General features: G+C 39.4%; 1 protein-coding gene across 3 annotated transcripts in view; it reads right to left on the reverse strand.

The window, feature by feature from the left end:
* Positions 1-906: 906 nt before the first annotated feature.
* TTLL12 (Tubulin tyrosine ligase-like 12) overlaps positions 907-15,240 on the reverse strand; it is a 35,095-nt gene continuing 20,761 nt past the window's right edge. For 2 of the 3 annotated variants that reach the window (XM_045741120.2, XM_045741121.2), the window contains 5 exons: positions 11,520-11,633; positions 10,151-10,270; positions 4,737-4,832; positions 2,138-2,243; positions 907-1,545 (listed from right to left, as the gene is read on the reverse strand). In XM_045741120.2, the coding sequence (XP_045597076.1) occupies positions 1,394-1,545; positions 2,138-2,243; positions 4,737-4,832; positions 10,151-10,270; positions 11,520-11,633 (588 nt within the window). In that variant the 3' untranslated portion in view covers positions 907-1,393. Of the gene's footprint in view, positions 1,546-2,137; positions 2,244-4,686; positions 4,833-10,150; positions 10,271-11,519; positions 11,634-15,240 lie in introns of all 3 variants that reach the window. The other variant, XR_011229128.1, reaches the window with a different exon arrangement.

Raw genomic sequence — 15,240 nt, forward strand, 5'->3', positions numbered from 1 at the left:
AAAATGCAGTCAAATGATACTATAGAATGAAAGAACAATGTAAAAGATCTGGGAGTAATTCAGTTGGAAGAGTTTACTTTTAAAGAACACAATAAAGTAGCTGTAACAACTGCAAGAAAAATGACAGGTTGGATAACAAGGACCTTTCAAACAAGAGATGCCATACCAATGATGATACTTTTCAAGACACTAATGCTCTCTAGGGTGGAATACTGCGTACAATAACAGCCTCATTCAAAGGTGGAGATATTGCTGACCTGAATAGCATGAAAAGATCCTTCACTGCTAAAATTCACTCTATAAAACATCTAAATTGTTGGGACCGACTAAATCCTTAAGTCTGTATTCTCAAGTGCACAGGCAATAGAGCTACATCAAAATCTACACTTGGAAAATATTAGAGGGACTGGTTCCATATCTGCACACAGAAATAACCTCACACGAGACCAGGATATATAAGGTATATAACTCTCTCTCTTCGTATAAGACGCATAACTAGCCGACCCCCTCACAGTGTTCAAGAGAGAACTCGATAAACACCTTCAAAGGATACCTGATCAACCAGGCTGTAATTCATACATCAGACTGCAAACAGCTGCAACCAACAGCATGGTTGACCAGACCACTAACCATGAGGCCTGGTCAGAGACTGGGTAGCAGGGACATTGATCCTCGAACCATCACTAGGTAACCCGTTTTTTTTGCCCTATGTGCAAGAATGTTGCCAGCAGGAGAGTCGTGGGTTTCCCATTAGTTCATGCACAGACTAAGTGTACCATACCCTCTACTCTTAAAGAGTTATGACCGTGTGACAGCATTCATTATGCTATAATACCATACTTATACTTATTATTGGTACCCTATATTCATACTTGAACAATTTTAACAACAATAATGAAACACTAGTTACATATTCTCTTTTAATCATCAAGCACATAACAGATAGTATCTTTTATATAGCTTTCAACACATTTGCAATTCACATATTCAGACCTGAGTAACATATATCTGCACTGAACATATCTACAAGTAGCTTACCTCATCTCAAATACATATCACCTTAAAAAACCCATATAGTCTAATAGACTATACATTAAAAATGTAATATGAACTGTTAACTTTCAAATTGTTATACAAGCCAATATAGTTTAAAAAGCAAGTTAAAAATTCACTTTAGAGAAATATACAATTCAGTGAATTATTAGATGCACTGTTAAGAATTTTCACAGCATATATGTTCCATGCGCATATAAATTTTAAAATATTTAAAAACAACTCGATTAATATAACTCAAACAAAAATAAAATTTACAAGTTGCATAACATTGTTCTCCAAAATGATAAAGAGACAGCAACACTGCCATTGAGAGAGGGGGAACTACCACTGGCCGCTCTCATTGAAGAATGGCAACGTTATGTCCTTCGGTCTCATCGAGGAACATCACAGAGAAAATGTCGTTGAAAAACTCGGGATAATATTCGCAGGCTCGTTTACAATCAGAATTAAAGTTGACCTCTAGCAGCTTTGGGCACATGATTTCTTTATCTGCAAATAGTGCAAAGAAGATTTTAATTATGGAAATGCAAATACATTTATTTTCCAATTTATTTGTCCGTGTATTAATCGTGTAATTTTATAAAAATTGTGCAACAAAACATTTGTTTAACCATTATTCTGCTTCAATCGCTTTATGCAATTTTCTCCTGCATGCAAATTGCCATAAGTGATTCATCCTTATGGGTTTTCAATACGTTTTCCTATATGCACATGGATGTAGTACTTCTGTATAGCTTAGCATCTTAAGGATTAAGTGCTCATTGTTCTTGTAAGTCTTTAGAAGTGTTCCTAAACAATGAAATACTGGTTTATAATGCATGTGTCCTTCAATTAGGTTTAACCTGTGTTCAAAATTTTGATTAGTAATTATGGAGGTTCTACGTCTTAAGTAAAACTATAATGTGGATATGACAAGATAAACGTACTATTCTATAATGGTGGGCAGGTGATTTACCATTTAACAAATCTTTTACCACACAAAATAATTTGTGTTATGCAATTCCATATTCCAATTGAAAATATACATTACCAGATTATATTTAACACAAATTAATAAAAAATGAAATATTATTAAGCTCACCTTTGTTTGCCCATGCCACCATTATATCAAACCCATAAAATCCTTTACACTGGGAATTATGAGGAATGCCTCTTGGGTAATCCAGAGACGTTGCAGCCTTGAACACCTTGTAGAAAAATAACACAGAATTAGCATTATGAGTAACACACATTATCAAGAGTTAAGAGTTGAAGAAATGGACATTCATGGTGTTTGGAGTTAACAAATTTAATGACTAGGCCAAATGTCAGTAAACTGAAAGACTGTTGAGAGTTTATTGAGCTATTTTGGTCACAGTTAATGAGGTAGAGGATAGTGGGAAGAAGAATATATTAGTGTCAATGATAAGGTAAGACAGAGAAGAGGAAGACCAAGAAGATGGCCTCACAGGGCAAGAGTGAGACAGCAGGGACAGTGTGAATAAAATGAATATTTAATAAACAGAACTTTATGAGAACTGCCACATGTTTGCTCCAAAAGAGTAGAGAATCTTCTGGCTCAAGGACAAATCTATGCTTAGTCAGACCATCATGATGACATTCTCAATTAGTATGCCTGGAGCATACCTGGAGAGGGTTCTGGGAGTTCTTCTACTCCCCGAGCCCGGCCTGAGGCCAGGCTCGACTTATGATAAATGCAACACAAATCTTTATAACCTGTCTCTTTTATATGATAACAATGCTAGCATGACACTGAAGAATACCTGTACTACAAAGGTCTTTCAAATCTAAAGCCAATAAGTGCTCTTGCAAACTGTCAGATGACCCATGCAAATACAAAACCTGATCACCACCAAATAGAGGTACTGTACCTGACATAAACTAGGGGTCCTAACTTCAACTACCTCATAAATCTAACCAACTGGCTTCCATGCTGGTTACCGGCATGGAAGAGACTGCAATTCAGTTAAGTGATGATGTTTATTCTAACATTCGTTGTGCAGGATACATGTGCTATAAGTGAACTTTTACTGTGTATGTGTGTCTTCAAGTTGTTTGTGTTTCTAATTACTGTACTTATTTGACTGATTTATCAGTTCTCCACTGTTTTAGTTTGGTTTGTGTAGTTACTGCAATGGATATTCTCCTCTCAAGTTTTCCACGACATTAGCAGTTTCTTGATACAGTACTATATTTGTGCTTTTGCACAAAGTTCAGATCAAAAAGTCATCCATGCCTAGTGGATTTCCCTGTTTTGGTTACATACCACAGTGGAATTAATGTTGTTTTTCCTTATTTACCATCTGGTCACTGGCTTCCCTCACACACCCTTGTTCATAGTTGACAAGGTTCTTGCCCTGTAATCAGGTTCCCTTATTTTGATTTTGTCTCTGGGGTCTATCTATGTCTATCTCCAAAGGATACCTGATCAACCAGGCTGTGACTCATACGTCAGGCTGCGAGCAGCCACGTCTAACAGCCTGTTTGATCAGTCCAGCAACCAGGAGGCCTGGTCGACGACCGGGCCGCGGGGACACTAAGCCCCGGAAGCACCTCAAGGTAGCCAAGGTAGGGGTGGAAGACCTGGGACCTGTTCATGAATCCTGCCAAATGTTTTGCTACCGGTTACTTGTTCACTCAACCCATCCTCCTAATAGTGTGTTACATTTTGACGCACAGTCGACCTAAGGCCAAAAATTGTCGCACTAGAAAATGGTAGCGGCTCATGAAATTGACATACTGTCCCATTTTCTGTTTTGGGTCCTCTGGTAGGTTAGGATTGAGCTCTTTAGTATAATAGTTTCTTGATATTGGAATAACTTAGGACGGGCTGGTTCACTATGGCACTACAGTGCAGTGATTGTTAAAACTCTACTCAGTGTGGATGGGAGGATTACTTTAATCAGGATTTTAATTCAGGTCATAGTTGATGCCAGTGTGAAAAGGTACCACAAATATGTTTGGTCAGGCTCTATGAGATTTGTTGCTATTTCTGTTCCATTTTAAGTCACCTTTGCCAATTATCACATAAGCACTACATAAATTAATAATCCTACTGGCTATGCAATACTAAACTCATTCTGCTGCTCATCTAATTTATATTTACACTCTAATTTCCTACATGCAGAACTTTCTTCTTAGTTTTTGAACAGGAAGATCCTGTGTAACAAATTTACTTAGTTTTTATGATAGAACCATTGAGATACTATAGGAAAGATGTGGTTGAGTTTACTGTCTGTCTGGGCCTAAAAAGGCTTTTGATAGAGTCCCACACAAGAGGCTGTTCTGGAAACTGGAACATGCATGGAATGGGAACTATGCTTCTGAAATGAACGCTGCTCATTCTCAGTTTGAGTCCACATCTGCTTTCTGACTGTTATCAGGTTCAAGATTCCTACAGACTGTAGAGAAATGGCTTATTTTCTTTGAAGAAATGACAGCTGATCGGTCAGTCCCAGGTTTTTAGAGTGGAAGGAAGCCCCCCCCCCATCTCTTTCTTGTTATGTCAGACACAGAGGACCCACCCCTTTCATCTTATGATTGCATTTTGTGCGATATAGAGGATTTAATTCATGTCTCACCCCTAAAGCATACCAACTTTACAAGAAGAGCTGGTAATAAAAGTCTTACCTGAAGGATCATGTTATATATCTTCTTTTCTGACATAATAAAAGTCTTACCTGAAGGATCATGTTATATATCTTCTTTTCTGACACCTCCCAAGGCTGCTCAGGATATTGGCTATTAAACTTGCTAATAAAATCATGGCAGTACATCTGTAACAAGAGATCCAGGATTAAAATATTTTGGTATAACTACAAACGTCTTAAATTTCCTGACAATGAATAACACTACAAGAAAACAGTTTCCCTTTGCATCATCGTACAGTATATGCAAAAGGTAATCTTGCACAGAGTTGCATTAATCACTTAACCGTGCCAACCGAGTATTCTCGGCCGGCGGGAAACTGCGCCAACCGAGAAAACTTTTTTTTATTTTTTGGTACCATTTCTAAATGTGCACGAGGTTGGCTGTGTACGAAATGGGACATTTAGGACCTCCAGTGAGAGGCAGTCATATTGGAAAAAATTCCCAGAATGCCCTAGGGCTGCTGACTGGGTTAGTACTGAATGAGCAACCATGGGTGGCGCATGCACCTCTGGCTCCCAAACACCTGTCCGACGCGGTGTTGAAAGATAACGCTCTGTTGGTGAAATTCAAACCTTATTGTTTGAAGAACATAAGGGTCATAATATTGGTGAAGTTAGGTGCAATAAGGACCTAACACAAAGGTCGGATGCAAGTGATACAGCACCTATGAGGACGATCCAGCGAGCATATCCAGTTGTAGCTCTGAGCGTCACCCTTGCAATCCTATGCTATCTCCAATTTATTTAGATGATACATAGATGAATCGTTTTCTGCATTCAGTGATGATGCATCTGATACAAGTAGCATAGATGAACAGTGTTAGCGGCTTCCATGGTGGTGTTTTCCATAGATATTTTCAAGAATACCTGAATCTCTTCCACTCTTTGAGGCTAGCTGAATCTCTATCTGACTGATGGACACTCTTTGAGGCAAGCTGAATCTCTTCCTGTGTGGGACCATACAAAGTGATCTTTTCAAGACTACCTTACAAATTGATCTTTTCCTATAATCTTTTCAATATTACCTTATGCTTTACAAGCTTGGCTACATACAACCTACAAGTACTAAAGCCAAGGGTGTACGTGAGTGCGTTATTTGCAAGCACACAGAATGAAGAAACAGGAAGCAAAAATTTATCTGTACCTGGTGCACTGAGAGCGAAGTCGCGCTGTGTACTATAGACTACTTCGTTGATTATTATTCACTTCTGAAGTACTGAGCGTGTAATGCAGTGTGTTACTGTGTAAAAAGTGTGTGAAACTGTACATATTTTAATTTTAGTGAATTTTTAAGAGGTAATATTGCGACAATAAACATTTATTGTGTGTATACACAATAAACTGTATACATGTATACAGTACATTACTGACACATGTACTGTATCACAGTTCCATGGAACATTATGAACGTTCCACTGTATACATACTGTAAACGTTCCACTGTATACATACTGTAAAGGACACAAATATGCATCATATACGATAAAAAACAAATAATACCCCATTGGAAATAAATAAAACAAATAATTGAAAATATATTTGTGGCAACACCCGGTGCTTGAATGGCCCGTGTGACCGTGTCTGGGCGATTCACGCACGGGTGACCAGGCCCTGATGACGTCACAGCTCACCTTGTCCACATCCCAACAGTCAAAGTAAGTGGAATTTGGTATTTATTTTTACATAGACATGTTCAGGGAAGGCAATTTATCATTTTACGAAGAAAAAAAAATTTTTGGGAACACTTTATTTCATGCGCACTGGGGGAATATCACAATAAACTCCGCGCAGCACGGTGGTTAAAGGTGCTATAAATTGCAGCATTTTGAGAATTTGTAAAGTAAAATTTTAATGACTATTCCTATTTGAAAACATGAATACAATTTATCTTAAACAAAATAGATAAATATACATTTTGTGTGCACTGTGTGATGAGTGTGTGTTTACACTTGACAGAAATATTGCATACAGCTAATCGCCACACAAAATGCCACTTTTTGACAACCAGAGTGCAACTCCAGACCCACAACCAGAGCCCAATTCCATAATCTCCTGAGACTGATGGATGCCTTCTACTACTACTATTGGTCTCTAGTTGCTATCTGCCAATACCTCCTGAACTTGAATTGCCAAATAATTTTTTTTTAATTAGTTTTATGAACCTTTTATGTTGTGTGCACCACGATATAGGGATTTTGATAAGCTGAGATGTTTAACCACCGTTAACTGCACTGCCTTAACACTTTCGCCCGGGCATGACGCAGCATTGCCTCATCCGTTTACTGTCGGTAATACCGGGGATGACGCAGCATTGCGTCATCCACTTTAAATAATCGCCAAAAATCAGGTTTTTATCCGATTTTTTTTGGGACTGGTTTTAAAATGTGCGCCGATGTCTTCCCATTTTCTTTGTTGAGCCTCGTGGCCCTCAGGTGGCTTGGCACACGCCATGGGCCCATTGTTTTCGCTCCACTGTTGTGACCAATGTCACCTCCCCTCGCATCTCAAACGTGTGAACATTTCGGCTATTTTCCGTGGCTATATTTCTTACTGCGGCTTTAGAAACTATCTACGCTTACTCCATGATGGATAGTGATCATGCCCTTCCAGGAAGAAAATTGTGAAAGAAAGGCTTGAAAAGGGAGGGAATTGGGAGTGTAGCTGCAAGGCGTCTGAGCGCTCACTTGCGGCTAACGCGTGGCCCGTCTTCAACTCGTCGGCGGTTGGAGCGTGACCAGGTTTTTTATTTTATATGCTAATGTTCCTCTAGAGAATTCTATTGCCAACCCATTGAGACCAAAATGAAAGACCTAGGACAAAAATTGAGGTGACCAGAGTGAAAATAGTGAAAACATTTTATCGCGTTTGCGTGCTTCTGGGTAACTCGTTCGCACTTTCTCTGTTTGCTGCGGGTAATTACCCGGGCTTTTGGAGTTTATATGCATTTAGTGCTGTAGAGAATTCTATTGCGAACACAATGATACAAAATTTAATCTCGTAGAACGAGAATTAAGGTGACAAAGTTGAAGACAGTATACACTTTTCAGAATTTACGCGCTCCTGTGACACCCTGGGTCCCATATCGCACAGTTGAGGGGTGGCGTGTGGGGTACACCAAAGTGTTAAAAATGACACCCCTTTGGTGCGCCAAAAATAAATTCTTTCGAAAAAATTATTTTTCCTTCCAAAAATGTTAAATACCTTCCCCTAATCACATATATGTTGAGAATATTGCATAAATGTACTCACTTTGGTTGCAGTGGTTTCTGGCATGTGACGTCACGGCTTGGTGGTCGCCTGTGCCGTAGACTCCCAGAGACATTCGCGCGCAGATTTAACAAGCGTGAGTTGCCACAAATATTTTTATGTTAATTTTTTCTGCACAATTACAAATACATTTCTTTTGTTTTTCTAGCTAATCCTATGTATATTGAACAGGTTTACAATATTCAGGCAGTAGAACATCTGTATTGTTCAGAGAAACTATGTTACATGTATCACAAATGTGTCCACAAACATTGTTCATATTTTCTACATTGCATATTCAATTATTTACATTTACAACTTATTTACATACTGTACACTATCACAGACTATTTACAACACTATCAACAAACTTCGAACTGATAGAGTGTGTGACAATCCCTGAAGTGGTCAACGGGGCACACGGCAACTTTTCACTCCACGCACCAAGTGCAGATGGATCTTCACTTCTGTTCCCTACATTGCGTGCTCTTGCATACAACGCAGGAACGCTTACCCTTTTCATGTGTGCCTGTGCTTGGCATATAACCAAGCTTGTGTACAGCCTAATATTCTTTACAGCTGAGTGTCAGGAACTGCACGAGGCATTGTTACTGGCACCCCATGTGGGCGCACCCCATACTTCACCAGTAGTTGTGATACTAGAGCACCACTGAATGTACGGATTGGTGATCTCTTGCCAGATTTCACGAGATGCGTGTTGAAACAGTTCAAAACTGCAACGTCAACGAGGTGGAAAAATAATGTCTTGGTCCACTTCACAGATTTTTGCACGCACTTGACGACACCAACCATCATGTCACATTTATCTACTACTGTATTGGCAACCTTGTTGCAAAGTTCATTTTGCCACTGTCCAACATGGCACCGGTGTGAATAGTTGTCAACATATTCACCTCGTGTCTGTCCCTCCAGCGCACAGATAACATCTTATCACACTTTCTCAGCTGGCATTCACCCACTGCAATACCAATGCCAAACACTGGCATTTCCCTCCTGTGTATCTTGACAGTGCCATATAAGCCAGTGTTGTGGTCAACGAGGAATGTTAGATCGTCCAAAATTTCATGTTTTGAGCTGTTGAAACACTACAAATATCATGCCAAAAAGTGAAACAGAAACTATACAACAATAATCAAACCCTGCCATAGGCCTATATAAATATGATATATGCTATCTTAGGCCTAGGAAAGTTTAGGTTGGGTTATTGCCTTAATTCTCGCACTCCTTTACAAATTTCGCACCCTGTACAAAACGTGGGGTTCTTGAGCGCAACCGTTCATTTTTGGATGACAGGGAGGAAAATTAAGGTTATATTCCAAACATCTCAGTCTCTCTTCCCCCCCCCCCCCCCCCCGTTTATAACAGTAAAACACTTGTTGTAAATGAAAATTTACATTAATGTAAATTTATTTACATTAATTTACAACACTTGGTGTATTTGAAAATTAAGATACTGTACCAGTATTATTATTCTTTCCACTTTCTGGCCAAAATACAGCACATAATTAAAGCCAAAATTCTTGGGACAGAAATGATACAAGAATGTCACCTGAAAGTCCATAAAGCACAAGATGGTGCGTGTGGGAACCAGTACACACCGGACCAGGTGGCCGAGTGGACAGCACGCTGGACACGTGATCCTGTGGTCCCGGGTTCGATCCCGGGCGCTGGCGAGAAATGATGGGCAGTTTCTTTCACCCTATGCCCCTGTTACCTAGCAGTAAATAGGTACCTGGAAGTTAGTCAGCTGTCACGGGCTGCTTCCTGGGGGTGTGTGTGTGTGGTGTGGAAAAAAAAATAGTAGTAGTAGAAACAGCTGATTGACAGTTGAGAGGCGGGCCGAAAGAGCAGAGCTCAACCCCCGCAAGCACAACTAGGTGAATACACACACACACCAGAGAATACGATGGGCATCTTCTGAATGGTAGTCAAGAGGTTGAGAAACATCTCCAGATCACCCAAAGATCTCACACTAATTTGTGTTAACCACTGATAAGGTCAATGTCGCCGGCATATTTTAACACTACATAAAAAGTGCTTACCTACAAGAACAAAGGTCAAGTTTCCCAATAAAACCTCCATTTCCCAATAAACAATAATGTTCCCCAGATAAACCAAGAGTATACAATTATTTTAAACCAGCTTTATAACATGTAATTATGATATTTTAAACTCACCTGAAGTAGAAATGAATCATTATAGTTGTTTACAGTAAAATGTTTCTCACTACTGTCGAACTCCGTCAGATCAAAAGGCTTGTTAGCAAATCGAATCCAGAAGCGTTTGTACACAGCCACCTGCACCAGAATACAAAATGTTAGTACAAGTTGCTGCCTTCTACTGTGCAGGATATGACAGTACTGTATACTGCAATATTGTTTAATAACTTACAGGAAAAGCATAAGTACTTTAACTATTTTCTCATTTCACTGTGGCTGTTCTTGCCTTCTGAGGTCACATGGTCAGTGACACTCTGCATATATGAGAAATACATAAAGGTTGATAGGAGCTTTTTTTTTAATATACTGTACTAATATACTTCTGACTCCTGTTAGCAGGCTGTCTGAAGTATAGCTCATAGGAAGCCTTACCCCTACTAGTTTTCTCTGGAATACAACCTGCCAATTGTTTAACAACCAGGTACCCAATCACTGGTGGGTGAACCGAGGTGTACAGTTAAGGATTGGTACCTAGACAATCCTCCCCAGCCAGGATACAAACCTAGTCCAAATCGCTTGTGAAGCGCAGAGTGGGCGTGTTACCACTGCACCATGGGGAGTCTAATTATAGTTATTAATTAATGAAATCTAAGTAGATAAAACAAGCAACTTTCTTCCAAAACAAATTGTCAATGAAGCCCTGAGAAGAATCATTAATTTTCCAAGACAACTTATCAATGAAACCCTGGGTAAGATCATTCATGCTCAGAGACAATACAAACTAATACAGTACAGTGGAACCTTGATTCAACAAACCTCGATTCAGCAAAGCTTGCACTTTCCAAGCCAAATTTACTTACCAGATTCAACAGAGAAGAGTTCACTTAAGCAAGAAATGTGTGGATTTGCTTAGGATGTTGGGACTGAGTCCACGAATGGGAACAGCATTACAAGAAATAGTTTGGGCCTTGGGAAAGCTATTGACGATATTTAAAACCAAATTCTATGGTCTGTTTTTATTTTGAGTTGGCAAGGCTTCGGTCACTCAGGTATGGCCTTGCTACCTTTTGGAAATGAGTTTTGAGGCTGGGGATGTGAGAAATAAGCTAGATGTGGTAAAATTTGTTTCCAGACATTTTTATTTAGTAGTTGTCTATTATATTATAATTTGAAATTAAAATTTTGCTCAATGAAATTAACCCAAAGAGCATGAGAAATGTTTCCTGGAGGTATCTTCGGTTGCAACAAATCCCTCACTGCAACTAATTGAGGTTAGTTCCAAACAATTTGCTGAATTGAGGTTGTACAATAATTTAATGCCTAATGTCATTAGTGTATCTGTCACTACGTATTAAATAATATCCATTTTGCAGCTACCTTTACATACCTTTAGAGGCTCCACACTGAGCAGCATCACAATATAACGAATGTCAAACTTGACACTTGCATCAATGTCTTCTCGATGAAATAAAACTGGGGTCGTTATGTACTTCTGGGCGATCTGCAAGATAACACAATCCTAGTATTCCTCCACCCATTTTGATTAATAACTAAAGTAACTCCTTTATTAACAGCGTATATTAGTAATGCCAAAGCACAAAGGAATCATTTCATTTTTCTGCATCTTTCCAACAAAATGGAAGAGCATATCCAACCTCCAAACCACTGATAATTAACCCCCAAATATCTCTGACATGCAGTTAAAGCCGACCAATGTTTACACAATCTTACAAACTTCAACAACGTTCATCAGGCATTAAAATTCTTCATCAGGCAAGGGCTTATACCACAACCTCTCCTCTCACTTAGTAAATCTTTTATTTTTTACGATACTGACCAATCCATTAAAAATATAATGTCTACAGTACGTAAGTAAGTAAACAATGCACCATAATACTACTGAAATTTTCTATGCATTGGCCTCGATAGGTTAGGTGGGTTGCTTGGGCTCATACGTTTCTGGTTAGGTAAAACAGCTGCATTTTATATAAGTAGCAAATCGAGAGAATGGACAATACACCGCCAATAAAACTTAAATTCTCATGCAGAAAATTATTCCACTTTACACAATAGAAAAATGCTTTTCATCAAGCCACCCAATACCAGGCATTTGGAACCTCCTTCAAACAGATGAAAAAACTTGGTTTACATTCCCTAGAACCATAGAGTAAGGGAGATATGATTGAAGTAAACAAATGCGTGAAAGGGGTTTAACATGAGGGATATTAATAGGATTTAACACCATTAATCCCAGTTAGAAAACTAAAAATGGGTTAAAATTGGATAAGATTTAGAAAACAAATAAGCAAGCACTGGTGTGGAAATATGGGTGCAGAACTGTGGGAAAGTTACAAAGTAACATTACAGCAACAAACACACTGAGATTTCAAGCATAGATTGGACATATACAGGAATATACGAAGACTGCAGATTTCTTTATTCACATGTTCTATATGTTCATTCTGTGGTGTTTTATGATCCTTCAATTTGTACCTTGTGTCAAAATTTGACTTGTCTTCATTATTCTTTATTCCAACATTAATTTGATATTTCTAAAGAGGTTTCTTAATTAAATTAATATGGATTTCTTATCTACAATTTTTTGTATTTTCTATTTTCTCATAATCTGCATTATCATTAACCCTCGTGTTGCTCAGGGCTAATTAGCATTTGTCACCCACAGGCGCATACCCCCCCCAAATTTTTTTTTCTTCTAAACCTGTTAATTCGTGTTCTTTGATTATGGGAAAAATAATAAAAAAAAACGTAAGTGGCATATATTGCCCGCTATAGGGTGGGAAATGTGAAAGTGTGTAGTGTGATATATTTATAAAATAAAATGAGTGAATCATCGCTGTACTCAAAAATATGGTGTGCATATTGTTGATTCAATTATTATGTTCATTAAACAGTGAACAAATACTTTGTCGGTTATTACACTATATACACAGGTTATATATAAGTATCTGTATGTTTTGTTCACCATAACGAACCACTAAGTCATTATATTATGAGTCATAAAGCTACGAGGAGTGACCGCCACACACCACCCAGCCACTCGCTGTCACTCACTCCAACACCTCACTCGCCCACATTCTCCTCCCACCATACTGTTTTTGCTTTTATTCACTGTATACAGACATTATATATAAGTATCTACATTCGTGTTCACCATAACGAACCACTAAGTTGGTATGCTGAGTGACAGTGGCAGTAGCAGCCAGTGGTAGCCTGCCACTGGCTGCCACTCCCTCCCTCCCTCACCTCACCTGACTCACCACCATTCTCCTCCCACCATACTGTTTTTGCTTTTATATACAGACGTTATATATAAGTATCTGTATGTTTTGTTCACCATTACGAACCACTAAGTTGATATTACGAGTCAAAAAGCAGCGAGGTGTGGCCACCACATCTGCCAGTCAGCCTCTCACCGCCACTCACTCCCTCAATGACTCCTCACTCGCCCACCTCCTCCTCCCACCATACTGTTTTTGCTTTTATTCACTATATACAGATGTTATATACAAGTATCTGCGTGTTTTGTTCACCATAGTGAACAACTAAGCTGGTATAGTGAGTCCAGACAGTAAAAGGTGGTCACACAGTCAGCAGACAACACTACCTCCCCCCCCACCAAGATTACTCCTCCCACTACAGCGCTAATTATCACAACAATCCTGCTATTATCAGAATCCTGATCATTTTTATTACAGTCAAGGATCTTCTGTAATATCATCATCATCATGTATATTATGGCATTTTTAGGCGATGCTGTGGTCATAAGCTGAACAGCAGTGCTGTGAGCTCATGCTGCATGAATCAGGCTTGGTAGCTCACTCAATACTGAGGCCCCTCACACCCGGGAATTTGGCCCACAATTTTTTTTTTAAATGGTGTCTGTTTACAAGAGCCCTGATGAAGGTGAGGTGAACCCTGTGTATCTGCGGGCCATTTAAATCTCCAATACATCATATGATGGAATGCGCAATTTATAGCAAGTCACTCAACCCATCATATGATGTGTTGCGCAACTTGAGGGTTAACCAAGAATGGAACTTTCCTTTATGTTGCAAACAGTAAGTCACAATAACGTGGATGAAAATTACACCCCTCAATCCACACACATACTTTAGCTCTTTGTACATCACCTGTATAAGCTCCTTGTTATTTTATCACCACTACAAACCAAAAGAAAACAGAGCACCTGATCCAACGACCAGGACGGCTCAGGCGGAGTATGAGCAGGCCGGAGGGAAACAAAGCCCAAGAAAGGTTGCAAAAGGTCGACTGAGCTACGACATGGTAAAAGGAGTTGAAACCCAATTTCTACTGAACTTACTGGATCCTGCAGCCTCTCCGAGGCACAAACCAGGGTTTTACACAACTCCCCCCATGCACTCGAGCTATGTCAATAGGCCGTTCTCCCTCTTCGCCTTTACTTCATTACACATAGAAATCACAATTGCGTGATGCATCAAATGAACAAATCCACAAGGGCCGTGATGAGGATTCGAACCTGCGTCCGAGATCATCCCAAACGTTGCCGTAATCGACTGAGCTACGACATGGTAAAAAGTTGAAACCCTCCAAGATATCAAAACAGTCCTCCAAGCTATCAAAACAGTCCTCCAAGCTATCAAAACAGTCCTCCAAGCTTTCAAAACAGCCCTCCAAGCTATCAAAACAGTCCTCCAAGGTATCAAAACAGCCCTCCAAGCCATCAAAACAGCCCTCCAAGCCATCAAAACAGTCCTCCAAGCTATCAAAACAGCCCTCCAAGCTATCAAAACAGCCCTCCAAGCTATCAAAACAGCCCTCCAAGCTATCAAAACAGCCCTCCAAGCTATCAAAACAGCCCTCCAAGCTATCAAAACAGCCCTCCAAGCTATCAAAACAGTCCTCCAAGCTATCAAAACAGTCCTCCAAGCTATCAAAACAGCTGTTTTGATAGCTTGGAGGACTGTTCTTTTTGGACTGTTCCAAGCTATCAAAACAGTGTTCTGAGGCCAACAGAAGTACTGCTATAATGATGAACAAAAACTAATTAGGAGCAACTAAGAACTGTGGATTTAAAAAGAGACAGTTTAGTTAGCAAAGGTATATGT

Source organism: Procambarus clarkii, chromosome 19 (assembly GCF_040958095.1).
Source record: "Procambarus clarkii isolate CNS0578487 chromosome 19, FALCON_Pclarkii_2.0, whole genome shotgun sequence".
Taxonomy (NCBI): Eukaryota; Metazoa; Arthropoda; class Malacostraca; order Decapoda; family Cambaridae; genus Procambarus; species Procambarus clarkii.